This window comes from Carex rostrata, chromosome 4, assembly GCF_964058835.1.
Source record: "Carex rostrata chromosome 4, lpCarRost1.2, whole genome shotgun sequence".
NCBI classification, from domain to species: domain Eukaryota; kingdom Viridiplantae; phylum Streptophyta; class Magnoliopsida; order Poales; family Cyperaceae; genus Carex; species Carex rostrata.
In genome coordinates, this window is record NC_135921.1 from 5,330,569 (window position 1) to 5,351,554 (window position 20,986).

The window sequence follows — 20,986 nt, forward strand, 5'->3', positions numbered from 1 at the left end:
AGCAACTGGTTGCTAATTTACATTTACAATAAAAAAGATTTAATTTAAACTATCATTGGAGTTAAATAGTATGAATTTTTTTTATTCATACTTAAATTAAAAAATTAAATCATTAAATGTGTTACATCTTAATTTACCTTTGGCAATTGATCTCTCCTATTTTGTAATTGATATACATAACTTATGTGAAGATTAATATGAAAAATCCAAACCGATAATCACAATTACATACTATTGGCTTTTGGAGCCCTCGACTTGCTCGTTTGACTGGATTTGCAAAATATACATAATTATATTTTACAGTTTTTCTTCTTAAGACATGTGCAGGTTCATGATAACTGGAGATACAATAAATACGCATCGATAATGAATCAATGAACTGCAATATAACATCAAAGATGTGGTCATGAAGCACAAGAGTATGGATAGCAAAAGCATAACTCAAGATTAAGGACAATTAATCTGTAAAATTGGTAAAATAAGATTGAGACTGAACTAAGTGGAGGCCTACCGTTGCAACGATCCAGGAATCGTTGCAATGGAATAAATCAAGTCGCAGAAATGATTGCGCCGCATTAAATCAAATCAAGCGGCTCCAGCCGGAAGTTGAGACAAAGACTTCCATTGTGGAGACCGTTACAACGGTCCTTGACTGTTGCATATCCAAATCTGTTCGAACTACCCTACCGTTGTAACGGTCCATGAACCGTTGCAACGGTCATGACCACTTACTTCCTTTTTGACAACTCTCTATAAATAAAAACTATTCCAAGGTTTGGATTGACACTCTAGCCGCCCCCAATTTCAACATTTCATATTTATAGATCTAGAAAAAGCCATTGTTGGTTGTGTGCTTAAACTTCAATACTCACAATCAATTTCAAACTTATTCAATCAATTACACAACTCCTAGAGTGATCCTGCGTGATCAATCAATTTACTACTTCGAGCCTTTGTGCTCACCCAGCAATCCTTGAATCCTCACGAATCAGATTGTCTTCCTTGAGCCTTTAGTGCTCCTTGTTCGGGCCGTGTGACTTCCCAGAAGATTGTAAGGGCTCACCGATTCCACTTTGTAATCATTTCTCATTGGATAAAGAAAGACGCGCCATCTCGAAGGTCGCGGGCCCCTGAGACATAGGCGTTAGTGCCGAACTCCGTAAACAACTATTGTGTCAAGTGTCTCTAAACTCTACCCTTTACTTTATTTATTTCATACTTTTAGTTTAGTACAAAGTTATTCTAAGTTTCTGTCAATAATAACTTTATGACACACTTGAACTTTATAACTTAAATTAAAATTTAAAAAATACCCTATTCACCCCCTATGTGCTTTTGGGATCAACACATACACCTTCTTTAAATTGCTATATTCTACTTACATTACATAAAAGTGCAATGTAAACATTTTTAATGTAAAAACTTGTATTCAGAGTATTTGTCAAAATTTAAAATCAGATGTCAGTGAGAAATGCTCATAATTTTTTTTATCTTTTGGAAATAAATTTCAGTAATTATAAAAAAAATTCACCAATATTGTTTCTATTTTTTTCTAATAATTATTGATCATATCTCCGGGCTAGTAATAAATAATAAATATATGGATCACAATAAAATAGAAGTTTTAATTTAAAATTAAAAGGATGAGCTGTTCTATTATTATTATATTTTTATATAGAGAAGTTATTCCCTGGGGAGCAGATACGGGGCACCGTTTTGGTGCACCTACTATGCTAAAGAGAATAAATCAGAAACCCAAAATATAAAGTGCAAGTATAAAATAGTTGGAGAAGAGAAGAGAAGCGAAAAAGGAAAGAAGAAACGCAAAGGAAACAGGAGGCCAAGCGATCGATCGATTCCTTCGGTTTCCCCCCTCTTCTCCACTTTGATTAAGAGATAAAGATAGAGAGAGAAGGATCCGTTTACTGTTCAAAGAATCCTGTTTTGTTGATACGAGTTTACAAATCTGTATAAGATCGTATCTTTTCCTAGATAGATTGTTGCCCCGAATTGGGTGAGAGGCGTTTAGTTGAGAAGCAAGGATGAACGAGAAGGCATCTGTTTCTAAAGAGCTCAATGCTAGACACAAAAAGGTGAGTCCTTGCTCTAGATTCATCTTATCTGAAGCTTCAATTCGATACTAATTATGCGGTTATAGGTTGTTGATTCGATTTTCTGGCCAAAGCAACTCAAAATTCGTGAATTTTCTTTTCTATTTGGTAAGTTTTGGAATTAGATTTGTTCCCGATTGTACTATACGAATAAATTGGTAGCTTTTGAGAGGTTACAATATGGACGAAAGGGATTGTGAAAAATTAAATGATATTACCAATTAGATGCAAGCATATGTGACTGCTGTGTATTTGGTTTGTTTGTTTATATTTTTTTTTGTTCTGTACAGATTTTGGAAGGACTGCTAAGACACCCAGAAAATAGAGAATGCGCTGATTGCAAATCCAAGTAACTATTTGCTTTCAATTTTATTATATCTAATCAATATTTTCTCTTTTGGTTCACTGTTCATGCATTTAATGTGTTATAGTAAGGATATCTTTACCTGATTGTGCTATCATTACTGGTACCAGTATAAAATTTGTATTTTTGTATTTATTTTCTAATAGGGGACCGAGATGGGCTAGTGTGAATCTAGGGATTTTCATATGCATGCAATGTTCTGGTATACACCGTAGTTTAGGAGTTCATATTTCAAAGGTTGGCTATTTATACCTGTAATTTTTCTCCTCTATGCAATTTTCATATTACAATTTTTTGTTGTTTTCTTTCATTCAGGAGATCTTATATTTGCTAATTGCTTATTTGCTTGTTGTTGTAAATATAATATATAGGTTAGATCGGCCACATTAGACACATGGCTGCCCGAGCAAGTTGCATTTATTCAATGTATCTACTTCTTTCTTTACATCAATTTATTTTGAATACATGAAGTTTTTCATTTTATGATCACAACCTTATAATGTATTATTTTAAATGTAGCAATGGGAAATGAAAGGGCAAATTGTTACTGGGAGGCCGAGCTACCTCCTAATTATGATCGTGTCGGCATTGAGAATTTCATTCGTGCAAAGTATGTCGATTACTTTTTGTTTCTTTCATCTCTTTGTTCTTTCTCTGGAATATTTTCAACTTTACCCTTACAAATTGTCAAAGTATCAATTTACTCAAAAATGGAGAAGTTATCTCGTATGCTCTTGCATTACATGAATGATAATGATATCTATCCTTTCCTTGCCATCTCCTCTAAAAGATTCCCAAAATACCCTCCTTGAGGCATTTTGTATCTAAAGTCTAAACAAATTAGAAATTATACGAGAGGTAATTTTTGCACTCCTAAAAGTAAATACAAGAGGAAGGGTATACATGTTATTTGCCGTATCTTTACTCTACATTTGACTTTGATGCTTCATAACTACACTGTAAATTTTTTCCCTTCTTTTTCAGTTACATTTTCTCTACTTTTGTTAAATGTTTATTGACACTTAACAGATACGAGGATAAGAGATGGGTACCGCGTGATGGAACACCTCGGCCTACTCCAAAACCGGTTGAAGAGAATCATGTCAATAACAGAGCTGGACATGGTTCAGCTAACCATTCAAGGACTTCTTCTTCTGATGAGTTGCACCATGTGCCGCTCCCCACTGTTAGAAGAGCCACTCATGTAGCTCCCAAGGTTGTACCAAAGGTGAATTTATTATGTCAATCCTAGATTAATATGTTGTCTTATATTGGGGCAACTCGGGGTGTTCAAACGGTCGGTTCGAATAAAACCAAATTAAAATAGTCAAACCAAAATTTTATTTGGTTTTAAAAAATCTAACCGAACCAACTCAATTAAACTTGTCAACTGAATAACATCCAAACTAAAAAACCAAAGTAAATTTTGGTTTGTTTGGTTGAAATAAGAGAGATTAGATTTCAAAAGGTCAAAACTCAATACATACACAAAAACATTTAATAATCCTAGAAATAAATATCAAGATATAAATCACTCGACCCGAAATAAGAGAGATTAATCCAAACCAAATATAAAAAATGAAGTAATTCAAGTATATATCAAGTAAATTTTGGCTTGTTTGGTTGAACCGAATAAGAGAGATTAAACCAAACCAACATAAAAAACCAAATTAATTAAAAAATTCAACCGAAGCGAACCATTTAAACCAGAAAACGAATCATTTAATAACATTAAATTTTAGTTGAATGATTAGGTTTGGCTTTTATTTGCTAAAGCCGTCAAGAGGAATTGTGTACTATAAATTTAGATTCAAAAGATGAACTGCATTGTATATATAACATTCTCTTGTTTCAACAACATTGAAAATAGGTCTCGTCTGAACCAAAAGCTGAGTCGGTGTCACCAAATTCGGAATCACCGAAATCTCCAGTGACAGCCTATTCACCAACAAAGGCAGACACAACAACGCAAGTTACATCAGCTCAAAAAACCGCAAGTCCACTTGCACCTGTAGCTCCTCCAAATGTTGACTATGCAACAGATCTCTTTAACATGCTATCAATGGAACCTACACCTGATAAGGCTCCAGAACCTTCTTCTACTAGTTCTCCTTCCGTCGAGGCTAACTCTTGGGCCGAGTTCCAATGTAAGTTTTCCCTTTTATGAAACTCTCGATGCTTTCAAAATTACAAAATTACATCTTCCTCAATCGGATAGTTTACATCTTACACTTTTGCCTACAAAATTAGAATTATTATGCTTAAGCCCCTAAAGCTTAGGCCATACAGATTTTATTCTTCAAAACATTAACATATCCTACATATTTTCATTTTAGTTCCCAAATTTGTTTAAGATTCCCTTTCCTTGTATCCTCGCTGATTGTGCCTCTGCAATTGGGGAAGTTTAAGAAGGGTAATTTGGCATTTTACATAAACTAAGAAAGAAACCTCCTCTGTTTTAGAGAGTTGTAGGTGGAACTTGTTTTATTGTGCAATATCTGATAACACATAAGATAATTTGAGTTCTACATGAGTATATGTGATACAGTATAAACAATATTATTGTGTTTTGTAGGGGCACATGTGAAATTAAACTACTTTATTATTTTGGGTGACGGATAATGTTATTTGCTTGCCTTTATTTATTTATTTTTAAACTAAAATAAAAAAATTCAAAATATTGCAGCTATTGAAGTAAAGCCAGCTACTGAGAAGAAACAAGAGGCTCCAAAAATTACCAAAAAAAAAACCGAAAATCCTATCGGACAGCTTGAGGATTTATTCAAAGGCTCACCATCTGTTAACTTATCTTCTTCCTCACTATTTACACAACAACCAACCAATGTCTTATCCACTCCCTCTTCTATTACTTCACAACCGGCCAATGCCAAGAATGAAATCATGAGCCTCTTTGAAAAGGTTTTCTTTTATCTTTTTTTTTTTTTTTGGAAATAGTACTGAGATTTTATGCATTTGCAAAATTCTTAGGCATGTATCATTTTATGTTATTTGCAACTAGCACGAACTATTAGCTTTGGATGCGTATTGGAAAATTCTATCTATTGACAAATAATTTTTTTTTTGCCAAGTAAAATTTGAATTTATTTTAAAACAGAAGGAATTGGAGCTTTTGGTTCGGAATTTCCATAAATTGGTCATCAACAAAGCTGGTTTAGTATAATCAATTAGTGGTCTGTCATATATAATCTTTATTTTAAATAAATAATCGTCGTTTGCAAATAACGAAAACAATATTGTGGGTTTTTATTGCACAACAGAAATGTTTGGTGATTTTCTTTTGCAGAAAATTACATGAATTATCCTATAGTCTTACCATTTACTCATTTTGGTCCCGAATACCTTTTAATTTGTACCAAATAGATACTACCATTGATATTCGCCTAAAGAGTGCACAAAATTCCATCTCATCATGGTCATATCATGTTGATTTGGTCCTACCATGTAATTTACTCAAAATCTAATTAACATTTCTTCAATTTTTTTGGCAAATATTGTCCCAACATGGGCACATGATACCATTAATGTTTCCAACATTTACATAGCTCACTTGTTTATCTTTAATAATAGTGAGGATATGGTATTATGCATAGAGCATATTGTTCCGTACTATGGATCAATGTCTTTGCTTTCATAGTGCAAACAGTCAATCTGTTCAACATGATCTCCATATAAATGTACTTGTAGACTAAATTTTATATTTATTAGGAATTTTTTTAGATAGGTAGAAAATCACTACTTTGAATGGTCTAAAATCTTTAGATCAAGTGATTTTCTACCTATCTAAAAAATGTAGTTAAAAAGATATTCTAAAAAATGTAAAATTTGATCTACCAGACATTTTCATATGGAGATCATTTTGAAGGGCACTGTTTGGATTTTAAAAATCGAGTTTTTGATCCATAGTACAGACTAATATCCGCTATGCATAGTACCATAGCTTCACTCCTTTAATAATTATTGAATGGCTTCTAATGTAAGTTTTACCTGTTTAACAGGGAAATGTTGTTTCCCCTTATGCAATGCATCAGCAACAGATGGCTTACCTGGCACAGCAACAAGCTTTGCTTATGGCTGCCATGAAATCTGGAGCCTCCTCTCAACCTCCCACAAAACCCCTTCATCAAAACCCGAACCCTAACCTCAATATGTCGTTTGCACCACCTGCTGTTTTCCCAGCTCAGACCTTGCCAATTATGGGTTACCAAGTTCCTGTAATGGTGGCACCCGTCATGGGTCAGAATGGTGTCAACAATTTTGGTCAGGTAAATAAATTTATTAACTATTTTTCTTGGTACATGCTCATGAAGAATTACATGTATACCCTGCAAGATGAGAAAAGCTCACATGCCACTGTAAACACAGTACATAATTACATATGCATACTGTCCTGAATACAAGTACTAGCTTGTTATATTCGGAGAAATTAGGGGAGTGGTATGATGGATTTTATTGTGTTGTTTTGGGTTATACAAAATATTCCTGTAGTGTGTACAGTGAGTCATATTTGTATTTTTGACTTGTCTTTAAGATAATTTTTTACAGTTTTATAAAAGACTCGTCCTATTAGAAGGTACAAATGGTGAATGTTTGACTTAATTTTGTGATATGTTGACAGGCAAATGTCCAACCCGCTGCTGGGAATTTCAATTCATTTGGTACACCTGGGTAAATTTTTTTCCTTTTCGTTTTTACTACAGAAATATTATTTATTTGATCTTTACTTAGAGCAGAACAGGTTTTTGAATCCTAAATAGAAAATTGCTTTTATTTTTTGTTTTTAAATTCAGGATGTATGTTAACTCAGCGGTTGCAGCTAATGGGTTGAGCCCAGGTGGGTTCAACAAGCCCGTTGCGCCTTCAGCTGTTGCTTCTTTACCGACCCGTACTGGACAAGAGTATGATTTCTCTTCTTTAACTCGAGACATGCTCAACAAGCGCTGAAGTCCCTCGATTCATACATAATTCAAGGATGTAGACAGATCTAAGAAGGATTTCATATTTTAGGGGTAATTTTAGGTTCTGTACACTTGAATTATAGAGAATTTCATATTTGTCAATGGTGGTATTCATTCTCTCTATTTGGGCTGTGAAAAAACAAATATTTATTTATTGCTGGTTGACGCATGAATATAGGATCTTAGAGATCTGATAGGATTAGGTCATACATGTTTAGTATTTTAGTATTTTATATTTGCATATAGACATTTTATATTGGGTGTATTGTGTCAGTTGACTTGTTAAATTTCGAAAGCACCTTCTGGCATTCCCATATGCATATTTTCATTACAATTTTTTTTTTTAACATAGAAGTCCCTCTATGGGCACTTTAATTTTTCTTGTAATAAAAAAAACTTCTACTTCAGAACAAAAAATAAACTTCAAATACGATCTGTCGGTTGGTAACGGGACACTGACATGTACCGTAAGATTGTACCATAAGGTCCATAACTGATCCTAATTAATAACAAATTAACAAATTATTATACTGCTTCTCCCGGAAGTATTTTTATTTTTTCCATTGATCCAATGCTTGCCATGCAGTTTTCCCACCAAGCATTAAACGTAGATATTAGCTCCCACCTTTTTTTAGCTGATTATTCTCTAGATCTCGTGATCACAAACATAGCTGATTACTCTAAAGATATCGTAGCTCCTGGATTGATCGGGATCAGTTTGTGACTCGATCGCTAATAGCTCGTTTGTTGCTGGTTTGAGATGTTAACGAGCAAGCTTGTTATTGGGCTCGGTCCATATTAAATGAGTTTGAGTTGGGGCTTAGTTCGCTCGCGAGCTAGTAAGCCAACTCGGCTAGGTATGAATTTAAATAAATTTGTGTGAATTTTATAATGTTCAGCTTAAAAAAAAAGTTTGTATAAATTTTTTTTTTTCCTAAAATAAGGTCCAACCAAGAACAATGAGCTAACGAGCTTAGCTCGTTTCTAATTCGGGACGATTATGAATTGAAATTTTCTGCTCAGCTCTTAAATCTTTAACTCACTCGGCTCGTTGGATTGCTATGAAAACCGATCATAGCTCATGGTGAGACATTTCGTTGCCCCATGTCGGGTTCCCTTTTTTTTTCAAAAAATGGAGCCACCTTGACAGCCTGTCTATTTTATATAATTATATTTTATTTTAAAAAGGAGCCTATTTAATAGACTTAGGATTTGGAGACGTGCGAACTATTGCAATATGTGAGCAGATTGAACCGCACGCGGTCTGCACCACTTTTGGATTCGGTTGGATACTTGGATCACATACATGTTACATGGTTTGATGATAATCCAACGTACGTCCTTTTACTCCGCTAATCCAACGCACGCCATATGAAGATAATCACCAAAAGTAACTTGAATTTTGTTTTTAGATCCGGACCGTCAGATCCGTTTAGACACCAATATTAAAGAGATCCCATGCAATTCCACCTCCAGTCGGATTAGTCTGGATTCTGATCGGACGGTCTACATCTAAACTAAAAATTTGAGTTCACTTCACTGGATCCGTACCACCCCTGTGAAGATGATCTGTGTGAGAAACCCCGAATAATTCCATTCTAGCAAAGAGGGATGGCCGTAGAATGAGTGTTGAGTTCTTCTCGCTTGATTCCGCAGTTCATGCGCAAGAATTGATGCCTCGAGGAATGTACCGCCAGATCATTGTTGGCGGTGAGATGAAAAGAATGAATGCTGGGCTGAAGAGGCGTCTCTAATGGCGGTCCAGGCTAATCCATGAACAATCGGTGAGGAGAAGTGTCTAACCCTGAAATTCGATGTAGCCACAGAGCCTCATTTCCAGATTTAATTGCATGCATCTCCGCTTGAGAGCAAGATTTGGGCTTTCCAGAGTCTTAATGGAGGTAAATGAATTGATTGTGCAATTTGCTAATAATTCAAGTTCTATTAAATGCAAAAGTCATTTGGTGAGAGGTTTGGAGCTAGCAACTGTATTGTGTCGAACAGCTGTAGAGGATTATTGGTAACCAGCCGCTAGCAATTATTGGTCATATATGGTTTTATATTTTCCATTTGTTGTGGGTGTTTAAATGAGTGAGTTTGAGATTGGTAAGTGAGAATTGGAAATAAGTTCATAAAGTAATATGCTGCTATAAGTAATTAATTCGAAAAAAAAAAATCACAGTTGTCAAAATGCTCTTGCATTTTTTGCAAACTAGTCCAGCAAGTACGGGTATGTCGCATGGATATGGATACGTTTATCGTATCGGATACGAAATGGATACGGTGATACAACAATTTTCAAAAGGATACAGATATCGGATACCGATACAATACATATCCGATATATGAAGTAAAGTATCTGATATATAAAGTATCGGTGATACTTATCCGATATACGATACGGGTACGAGACCATATATGAAGTATCAGGGTAACATAGAGGGGGAGTCAGATACGATCATGACGCTGCATGAAAGTACTTTGAAATTGTTAGAATTAAATATAAAAAACACTTTGAATTAAAAAAGGACGTCAATATTGTAACATAGAGGGGGAGTCAGATGCGATTATGACGCTGCATGAAAGCACTTTGAAATTGTTAGAATTAAATATAAAAAAACACTTTGAATTTAAAAAGGACCTCTAATATTGACGCTGCACGAAAGCACTCTTTACTTTGTACATTCATTGTGTCTATTTTTTTTTTTTTTTGAAAAAAAAATATTTGTGCTGATTTAGTGACATTATCAGTCTATATACTGTTTTGCACATTTTGTATATGGCTTTATGGATAGACGTTCATGGGCCATGTGATCAAAATTAGGATGAATAGAAAGGATATGCAAATGCTTAGGGGTAATAGAAGATATAGATGCCTACTGAAATGAGTCATCTCTTTTGCTTTTTAATTCCCTCACTTACATGTGTAGAAATTTGAATTTATCTCCCTTTACAGCCTGACTGTTTTTGTCTGTATGCCAGTGTAACTGAAATCACCAAACTACAGTTTCGTTGACCCATTTTATCTCTAAGCACAAGAAATGTCACCCTAGCACAATATAAATGACACAACCCAATGAGTTTGACCTAAGCCAGCCTTGCCTCTTTCAATCAAAGAACTGAATAGTGAGGTGAATTCAAGCATGGATGCCCCTTCCAGTAAGAGTTGTAATTTTTCTATTTATATCTTAATTAGTTAGGCTCAGGAAAATTTTAGGAGCTTTTGTAGCCATTGGCTTCACTATCTGTTCTATTTGGCAAGTTGAAATATGTCCCCTTTTTTCTTAATATATTTTATTTAGCCTCCATGCATTGATGGATCTGAGGTGCAACAAAATTATAGGATGTAGATAATCTGAAGTTTTGATTCTGAAAAATAATCCAATTTGAGAGTATCTGATAATTTTCTTTTGTTGAACTTCTTATATATTTATATTGTGTGAATATGGTATGTGGATTATAGCTGGGTGTTTTAAGTGAGAACTCCAATTACTTGTTATATAATATGAGGTGGGCTATCATGCTTTGGGAAGTAAAGCCCCTGTTGTACTTCCCGTTTTGGTCCCCTATTTTATCTCTAAAGCAGCTAACTCTTTACTCCTCTCTCTTGCGATTTCCCAGCCCAACCGTAGTGAACAAGCAAAACCCCCAAATAACTCCAGACCTCACCTCTATTTTTTTTGGTAGCCAAAGCATAGTAGCTCACCTCTATTTTTATTAATTTAATTCTCTCAAAACATGGTGGTAATATATAACTACAAAACCAAGTGTAGTACATAAATAGTTTTTAAAGTCCAGTTTTTGGCTACATATTAAGTGCACAATGGCCGTCTCTGTCTGAACTATTAACATAATAGATTTGTTCATCCATAGATATTTGTACAATCCTTTCCATATGCATCTCCTACGAATGAATACCATTTGAAGCTAGTTATGCCATGCCATCACAAAAGAAGAACTTCTATAAAGGAACATTGTATTGTGATCCTTTATTTTTGTAATGTTCCTAAAAATTCGGTTTTCTGATCCATCATGATAAAGTCTCTCATGTCTCTGCATAAAAATATTTATGATGGTAAGTCCCGCAAACATTTTCTGCGATGAAGGTGAACCACAAGAAATCTTCAAGTTGATATTAAGAACATCTGAAATAACTTAGAAAATGAACACTTTTAATTGCATCATTAGTTTTCTAGTTGTATAAATTGATCTACTTTCCAATTTTCCATCTAAAGAACAATGGTGATGCTGATAAAACCAACAATGCAGGTTCAATTCTATCCGATGCAACCAGTGGACCACCAGCACAAAATGAACAGGTCATTCAAGAGGACGAACAACACGACAAAACAGCAGAGGAGAATGAATTAGCAGCAGCACAACAACGAATTGATGCTTTGCCGACGCTAAAGATATTATCAATCATGCAGAAGGCTCTCCCCAAAGATGCACACATAGATGTTGATGTTGATGAGGTGATCAGATCTTGTGTTGCTAAATTTATGGGTGTTCTGACAAAGGAGGTCAAGCAGCAGCTAACCCTGGCCAGGCACAAGGTCTTGCAATCTGAGGATATAATAAATGCAGTACACAAACTCGGCTTTGAAGATTCTTCAATTGCCCTCTCCCTCTTTTTAGATCGCTTTAGTGGGGCAACCAATCGTTCTCTGCCTCAGCAAGTGCAGTTACCAATGCACACTTCTGAGCTGATCCCAACTGAAATTCAACAGCAGGGCAACATTAATGTTCCTAATCAAGGTAATTTACCTTTTGCTCCACATGGTAGTCTTTAGAATCGTATAATTGGGAAAACTCTCATACTTGTACTCTCTTTCTTATAATTTTCTAATCTTACACGCTTATATTCTGTTACATAATGTTTGATTAGAACTCTTTATATATTTCTAAATATTGTCTGTAAACCATAAGATTTTGTACAATTAAGGCATAAAACAGAAAACTAAGAAACCTTAAGCAGTCACTGCATGCACTGTCTTCTATAAAATGGTCATAACTCTCTGTAGAATACTTCGAATGACTTGGAACTTGCACCATAGAGCTTTAGATCCATAATTATACTTCTAAAATCGTTAAATATGCTTTGCTAAAACTCAAAGAGTCAAGCATAATATCTCAAGAATTCTCAACAGGTATTTCTCGTGGAGATCCTACTTCCTCACTCCAATATTGGGGCAATGCAACTATGCTGCCACATCCATCCCTTGCTCTCCCATCATGGCCCGTACCAATGCAACAAACTCAACTAGAGAGAACCATGTGGGGTGCATTAAATCCTCAAATCTCAGTAAATCCTGACACAATGCCTTGTTCGATGAATATGCAACCACCTTTCGCGCCAATGCAACAGCAAGGGCCTCTCCCGTGGGACCAACTTTTTCATCAGCCAATACCCCCTCGCTCTGATGAGAGGTTTTCACAGCAAGTGCCAATGCAGATGATGAACCCGCAACTGCACACAGAAGGATGCACATCCAATCAGCAGGCCAGAGCAGCAAGTTTCTTAAATGCACCACCATTCACTCAGCCAATGAATCAACCAGCTTTTCTGGGGTATACACAGATGGCAAGTCGGCAACAGAATGTAGGAGGGTATAGCACAAATATGCCTGCTGATGGGATTCTGGGTACCGGAGCAGGAAACGCCTATTATTCACCTTTGGATCAAGAGATGACTGATGCCGACATAGCCTATGTGCTGGACTTATTAAAAGACTAGAGAGGAGACTCAGACGTGCCTTGAGATGGGAAACAAGGTGCTGGAGCGCCGAGCACCTTAGATAGTTCTACTGCACTGATTTACAAATTACTAGTCATTAGTTGCTCGGCTAAGTTAAGAAAGTATGAAATTTTAAGAAAGCTAGACCTGATGGTTATTGTAGATTTGTAGTATTGCTATTGTCAAACTATTTCGATGTGATGTGTGATTTTCTGGTTGTAGTATTGTCAGATCTGATTTGGTTAATTTTTTTTTAATATTTTATTTGTTGGTGATTGCAACTCTATTTTAATATGTATTAATATTAAATGTGCATATGTATAAAAACTTTTATATGAATGACATAATTATATATATTTTTTTGGATCCTTGAGCTTTATTTTTTGTTTCAAAATTTCAAATGGAGCGGAGACTGTAAATACTTGACAATATATACATGTCCGGTTCGGTTTTTAACAAAAATAGTATATGCTATAAGATCGGCTAAATCCGGTTTAGCCGGATGGGTTCTATTAAAAAACAGATGAACCACCCAACTAAAAAGGGGTTCAGAACAGATTCATTTACGATTCTGATTTCGTATATTTCTGCTTTCTGCTTCAATCATCTATTCATCTTGCTATTCTTGTATTTTCTTCACTCGTCAGCAATTCAGCATGCAAAGCAACGGGATTTCTGCCGCTGGATTATATAACATAATAATATATATTTTTTTCTTACCCTTTTTCGATTCTCTAATCTCCTCTGCACAAGACCATTGCACGGCTCAACCTCAACACCTCTAGGCTGCTTTTTCTCAATAATGCTTAGATTGAAACGAAATCACAAAAGAAGCTATAATCTCATGTAGTTAAATTGATAGAACACTTGAAAATTTAATATTTGAGTTGATTTTATTGAATAGATCAATGCATTTGAAGTGTTTGATGCAAAGATTAAACCAAAGTAAGATTCTTTTGTAGAAGCATTCACCAATTCACGAGTCATGACATGTGAAGTCTGTGATCTGATCCAGTTCAGGTATTTCCATTGGTTATATTAACCCAGCGGTTGTGTTACTACTGACTGACTTGAAGTTGCTGCTTCGGTTGTTAGTCCTTACCTTTTGTACGTAGCAGAAGTGATCAAAATATTAACTTGAATTTTGAAAATTGGGTATTATTTGCACGTGCATCAAAATATTATTGAGGATTAATTGAAAATTCTGGTTGCATCATACAAGGATGTAACAATTGTAGGTTTACCTCATCTGTACCTGTGTACTGTTTAGGGGTCAGTACAGACTGCTTTTAAGAGAACGAGTACCAGTTACAAAATTTGTATTTGCAATTGACCCTTCATTTCTTTGAGATATTTGCAAATAATATCCATATTTTATATTGCACTTAGGAAGCTTTTGAAGAATAATGTTTTGATTGACTGAAGCTTTTAGTTCACGTTGTTTTTGTTTAAAGAGATTGGAGTTTAGACCGCATTTATTTTCAAATTGATACAACTTCCTTTAACTAATGAATTTGCTCCTAGCTGTTACTTAGCTCCAAAGATGGGATAATGGGACATTAGGTAAGGTACTGTTAGATCTTGTACAAGCTATTGCTTTTGCTCCATAGATGTTCAGAGGACACAAATATGGTACTTGGGCTCATCATTTTGTAAATGAATTTGATTCTGGTGAAGAAATTGAAGACCCATTCACAAACAACATAGAAAGAGTACGAATCAAGAAAATGAAGTTTTGGATCCTAGAGAAACTGTAGAAGAGGAATTAGGACAAGAAAATCCTAACGATGATATATATCAAGATATTTCAATTAATGAGTGACATTTTACTCAGCCTTGGAACTTTTTAACTTTGTTGTTGGTTAATTTCTTAGTCATTAGAAACTGTTAAACTATATTTCTTATGTGTTAGGTATATCAGAATGTTAAACTTTTATTTTGTTGTTGCTTTTTTTCTTCTATTTTTTCTTAGATGCTATTATATTTGGTAGAGTTGCATGTTTTATTTAATCCAATACATCCAATACATAAACATTTTTAATTACATACAGTTTTCTAGCTGTATAAATTGATCTACTTTTATTAGGTGCATCAATTATACTCAAGGGTAGATTTGTAATTAGCAGTTTTAGTTAGAAAGCTATTAGTTATCTCGCGTGAGCTTGGTCGACACTGGTAAGGAGATCTGGATGACAGGATCAAGAGGGGCGGAAGGGGTGGGATTTGAAATCTCACTGGAAGCCATGGATTTGCTTTGAGCAAGATTTTTTAGAGAGAGGGAGAAAGGTAGGCTCTGATACCATGATAGAGATCAGATAAAGAGAGAGATAGAGAAGAGAGAATAATTCTGTAATTTCATTAAATGCCAAATGATTACATTGACTTGGTTTATATAGCACCAATCACCCTATCTAATCAGCTATTAAGTTTATACAACACAGAACATCCATCTAACCAATTCTGTTATACTAACAGCTTTCTAACTAAAACAGCTAATTACAAATCTACCCTTGAGTATAATTGCTGCACCTAATAACTTTCCATCCAAAGAACAATATCTATCCTCGGCAACCAACAATAATGCACGTACACTTCTATCTGATGCAAGCAGTGCACCACCAGCACAAAATGAACCGGTGATTCAAGAGAACCAACACAACGAAAAAAAAAAGCAGAGGAGAGAGAATTCGCGGCAGCACAACAACAAATTGATGCATTGCCGACGCTAAACATATTATCAATCATGCAGAAGGCTCTCCTCAAAGATGCACACATAGATGCTGATGTTGACGAGGTAATCAGAGCCCGTGTTGCTAAATTTACAGGCGTTCTGACAAAAGAGGCCAAGCAACAGCAAACACTGGCCAGGCACAAGGTCTTGCAATATGAAGATATGATCGATGCACTACAAAAACACAGTAATATATAGTAATTTTTTTATTCATGGTTTTAAAACAGATTATAGTAGTGGATAAAAAAATATTGTCTTCAAAATTAATGTCCTATGTAAGGTCTTGCTAGTAACTGAAAAATGTACCTTACACACCCAAGGCCAACTATACCCTTTGAGTAGGAATATAAAAGGGGTAAAAATCAAGTAACAATGAATTATGATTCGGATTATAAGAACGATTGTAACACATTAATCTCCACAGAAAATGGTTTGCTAATTGCTACATAGATGCATATTTGTATTTTGAACCAGCAATTTTAACAACTGAGCAATTTAGTATGTTGGCTTGAAGGATCAATTCCGAGAGAGAATGATAAATTCTTCTACCTATAAAAATATTTAACGAAATTAGAAGTATGCATTAAATAGGTTGAATACCTGCGATTGGTGTTGTTATAACGAATCCGACATTTCCTAGTCCGCCCATGCCAAATTAAATCCAAAGAAGTAATCTCCATGAATTCTTCACAGATCTGATGATCATCAGAATTATCTCATTACAAAATCATGGTTTTTGCAGAGAACTGTGAGGAAAGAAGTTTAAGCTTTGCTTTTACATGAGCTCTCTCCTATTTCAACAAAGGGTCTTTATTTATAGCAATCAAGGAACACATTGTAACTTACAACCACTATGTTTAAAGCGAGTGCGTATCCTCTTAAGATATCTCATACTTTGCGTGACAGACGTGTCCGGTGCCTATTCGGGGATACCGCAGGGGCCAGTATTATTTGAGCTTTGTGATTCATGCAGAATGTATTTGAACGGTTGAGATTTTCCAAAAAGTCACGCAAAATATGAGATATCTCAGAGGATGCGGATTCGTTTAAAGCGGGGATGGTGGTTTTCGATGTGCATAGGATCAAATCCGGTCCAATATCATTTGATCAGTGTGGAGCTTCGTGTGGACAAATTTAGATCTATATATACTGAACCGCCACGTGAATCTAAACTGTTCATATGATTTAAAATCAAGCAGACCAGACAATGTAAATCAGACATCGGATCAAATTTGATTTGATACCCATCGGAACCCCTCGTTTCCATTAAAGCACATTGGAACAGAACATACGTTGTAATTCTAGCCTTGAAAAGAAAACGCTCTCCATTTTCAAGAAAGAGTATACTTCAGTAACAAAATCTTATTTTAAGAAAGGAATAAAATATTACCGTGTAAATAAACACCATATATAGTTGCTGACTTGCTGTTATGTTAGTCTTATTCTGCATTCTTGAATTGGACCAATTTCCTGTATACCTATAAAAAAATCGCAATATTATTATGTATGTTCCCTTTTAAAGTTCATAATATTATATTTATTCTTCTAATTTAAAATACTATTATATTTACCAATTTTTTTTTTTGTCTATTATATTTCATTTTACCATCTCTATTAAAAAAAATGAACAATATGTAGTTTCCATAAATGAAATGTTAAGTCTTACAATTGGTTTTTCTTTAGGGGGCAAATGGTCATTTTTGTCCTTATGATGCACACATAAGTATATGTCGAAATGTCACTATTTATTAAATTATAAAATTTTACAAAGCTAATAAATAGTATAAGAAAAATTCTCTCTAAGAAATAAAAATAAAAACTTTTGATGCAAATTCCACTCCAAGTGAGTAAATTAATTCTCAATCAATATAATTTTTCTCCTTCCATGTTCTCTCAAACTTCCTTAAGGAGTTAAAAAGCTATGACATTTGTACATTTTTTTTTTGTTCTCAACAATTATTTTCTTTCCAGACAACTAAGCAATAGAGAAATTTTGTTTTTTTTCCTTACCTAAAAGCATAGAAACGAGCAATGTATAATTTTGTTTCTTCTTACCTAAAAGCAATAACACCCAATACCACCTCCCTACCAAAACAACCAAAAGAATCTGAAGATTGCATAGTAACTCCTTTAAAACCCGCATTGAGAGGAGCAACAAATATTGATTTTTTTTTTTTTGTCACATAGCTTAAATGCCTTCAATGCATCGTTTTGCTCTTTTGTACTTTTTAATAATTCTCTCTTGATGGAATTAGGTGTGTTCATTGGGTCCGGTTTAATCGGTTTAAACCGAACCGAATTAAATTGAACTAAATGGTCTGATTTTTTCAGTTTAATGAATCGGTTTGGTTTAATTTTTAGAACAGATTTAATACATTCGTTTGGTTCAGTTTGAAAAATTTCAAAACCATTTATACTGAACCGACCGAACTTAGTTCAGTTTATTTATTAATATCCAGTTCCTGGCCCCAGGGCCAACGCGAAGAAAAAAAATGAACCCCTCCCGTCCCTATCCTTCTTGCACTCGCACTGTCGCACAGACGCACCCGCGATTTGGTTCGGTAGATAGACTAAATCGGTTCGGTTCAATATTTAAAACCGATTTAAAACTTTGGTTTACCTATTTTATTTCGGTTTTAATCGAACCAAACCGATGAACACCCCTAGATGGAATAGCACCCAGATTTGGATGAAAGAGTGGTAAAAGGAGTTCATCTTCTATCACTTTGCTTCAAAATTTTCGGATTAGCTCAAAAGACCTTTTTTTTTTTTTTGCTCCTCTCAGTGCAGGTTTAATTAAATGGAGTTTGTAATCTTCAGACTTATTTTGTTATTTTGGTAGGGTGGTGGAATTGGAAGTTATTTTTCTGTTAGGTAAGAATAAACAAAATTACACATTGCTCGTTTCTATGATTTTAGGTAAGGAAAAAGCAAAATTCGCTATTGCTTATTATTTTTAAGGGAAAGAAAATTATTGTTGAAAAGGCAAAAAAATTGCATAGCTTTTTAATTCCTTGAGGAAGTTTGATAGAACATGGAAGGAGAGAAATTACATATGGATTGATAATTAATGTACTCATTTAGAGTGGAATTTCCATCAAGAGTTCTGATTTTCTATTTTCTCGGTAATTTTTTTTGGTAATACAATTTATTAACTCTGTCAAATTTTAAAACTTGATAAATCAATTGCATTTAGGCATAGGCTTGTAAGTAATAAATATAAAATGATCATTTGCCTCTAAAAATAAACAATTAGAAGACTAAATATTTCATTTACAAATGCTACATATTTTTCATTGTAATGGAGTGTAAAGGAAACTTTATAAATATAAAGTAACTAACTTTCAATGGCTTTTTATTTGGTAAATATAATAGTTTTTAAAATTTAAAAGAATAAATATGATATAATAAACTTTAAAAGGAACATAAGATAATTTTAAGATTTTTGATGGATAAACATGAAATTGGTCCTCTACATTAACTCAAAAGGGAATCTTTTGAGTTAATGAATCTCAATCGTCTGATATGTTTTAAGATTAATGCGAACTAGATCTACACTAATATTAAAAGACTCCCTATGTTATAAGCAGGTGTCGTATTGGCTCCGTTTAAAATCAGATAGTTCAAATTCATTAACTCAAAAGGTTCTCGTTTGAGTTAATGCAGAGGATACGCATTCCTTTAAACATAGTGGCGGTAAGTTACAATGTGCTACTCAATTGGTATAAATAAAGGCCCTTTGTTGAAATAGGAGAGGCCCGTCAAACAGCCAAGCTTGAACTCCTCTTACTTTGCAAAAACCATGTTTTTTTTAGGGAGATAATTTCCATGATCATCAGATCTGTGAAGAATTCATGGTGTTAGCTTCTTTGGATTTAATTTGGCATGGATGGTCTAGGAAATGTCGAATTGATTTTAACAACACTAAACTCCCAGGTATTAAATTTATTTCATAGCTCTTTTTTTGTTAAATATTTTTATTGGTAGAAGAATATATCATTTTCTCTCATAATTGATACCTCAAGCCGACGTACTAAATTGCTCAGTTGCTAAAATTGCTTGTTCTAAATACAAATATGTAGCAAACCATATTTACGAATTACGATCGTTCTTACAATCCCCCTCAATTTTCCTACTCAAAGGGTATTGTTGGGTGTGAAACAGTGGAAAGTGCATTTTGAAGGCGTATAGTGGAGGTTATAATTTCAGTTAGCATCTGCATAGGAAATCCAATACATAGGAAATTAATTATGAAGACAGAATCCTACATAGCTCAGAGGAACAATTGAAACAACAACGTAACATTAGTTATATGATGAACAGCATATACTATAAATATAGAATAATCATCAGTTGACCAAATCAGATCGGACAATACTACAACCAGAAAATCATGCATCACATCCTATAGTCTGACAATAGCAATACTACAAGTACAAATCCACAATAATTATCGAGTTTAGCTTTATTAAGATTAAACATAGATATCCTAATTAAGAAACTATATTTCATACTTGTACATTTTTTTTTTGCTTGAGATGTAAATCAGTGCAGTGGAACTATCTGAGTTGCTCGGCGCTCCAGCTCCTTGTTTCCTATCTCAAGGCACGTCTGAGTCTCCTCTCTAGTCTTTTAACAAGTCATAGGCTATGTCCGCATCAGTCATCTCTTGATCTGAAGGTGAATCAGAGGTGTTTCCTGCTCAGGTACCCAGAAACCCATCAGCCGGCATAGTTGGGTCATACCCTCCTACATTTTGTTGCTGATTTGCTGCTCCAGCATGCTGATCCCCATATAAATTGGGTACATCTCCTTCTGTGTGCAATTGCAGATTCATCATCTGCGTTGGCACATGCTGTGAAATACTCTCATCAGAGCGAGGAGGTATCGACAGAGGAAAAAGTGCATCACCTGAGAATGGGGTGAAATTAAGTGAATCCCCCTGGACAGGCCCTTGCTGTTGCATTGGTGCGGAAGGTGGTTGCATGTTCAAGGTGTGGGAGTGTTTCTTCCACGGCTTGAAGGAGTCATGCCAGGTAAAATGAAGGGCCTCGAGGTGTGACCGCT

At 34.8% G+C, this 20,986-nt stretch overlaps 2 protein-coding genes across 5 annotated transcripts; both read left to right on the forward strand.

Annotated features, from left to right (window-relative positions):
- Positions 1-1,766: 1,766 nt before the first annotated feature.
- Positions 1,767-7,765, forward strand: LOC144552833 (ADP-ribosylation factor GTPase-activating protein AGD5-like). 2 transcript variants are annotated; one of them, XM_078300833.1, is made up of 11 exons: positions 1,767-2,093; positions 2,402-2,460; positions 2,622-2,712; positions 2,847-2,901; positions 2,995-3,085; positions 3,505-3,703; positions 4,346-4,622; positions 5,162-5,394; positions 6,492-6,758; positions 7,112-7,161; positions 7,284-7,765. In XM_078300833.1, exons 1-11 carry the CDS (start codon positions 2,043-2,045, stop codon positions 7,435-7,437), a joined length of 1,527 nt encoding a protein of 508 aa, XP_078156959.1. In that variant the 5' UTR covers positions 1,767-2,042; the 3' UTR covers positions 7,438-7,765. The 2 variants fall into 2 exon arrangements, with proteins under 2 accessions (XP_078156959.1, XP_078156960.1); XM_078300834.1 differs by having other exon boundaries at positions 1,784-2,093; positions 3,505-3,691.
- Positions 7,766-9,068: 1,303 nt separating this feature from the next.
- Positions 9,069-13,481, forward strand: LOC144552382 (uncharacterized). 3 transcript variants are annotated; one of them, XM_078300390.1, is made up of 3 exons: positions 9,069-9,352; positions 11,721-12,209; positions 12,602-13,481. In XM_078300390.1, the coding sequence occupies exons 2-3, from the start codon at positions 11,876-11,878 to the stop codon at positions 13,186-13,188; spliced, it is 921 nt and encodes a 306-aa protein (XP_078156516.1). In that variant the 5' UTR covers positions 9,069-9,352; positions 11,721-11,875; the 3' UTR covers positions 13,189-13,481. The 3 variants fall into 3 exon arrangements, with proteins under 3 accessions (XP_078156516.1, XP_078156517.1, XP_078156515.1); XM_078300391.1 differs by having other exon boundaries at positions 9,069-9,235; XM_078300389.1 differs by lacking the exon at positions 9,069-9,352 and adding an exon at positions 10,094-10,610.
- The last annotated feature ends 7,505 nt before the right edge of the window (positions 13,482-20,986 follow it).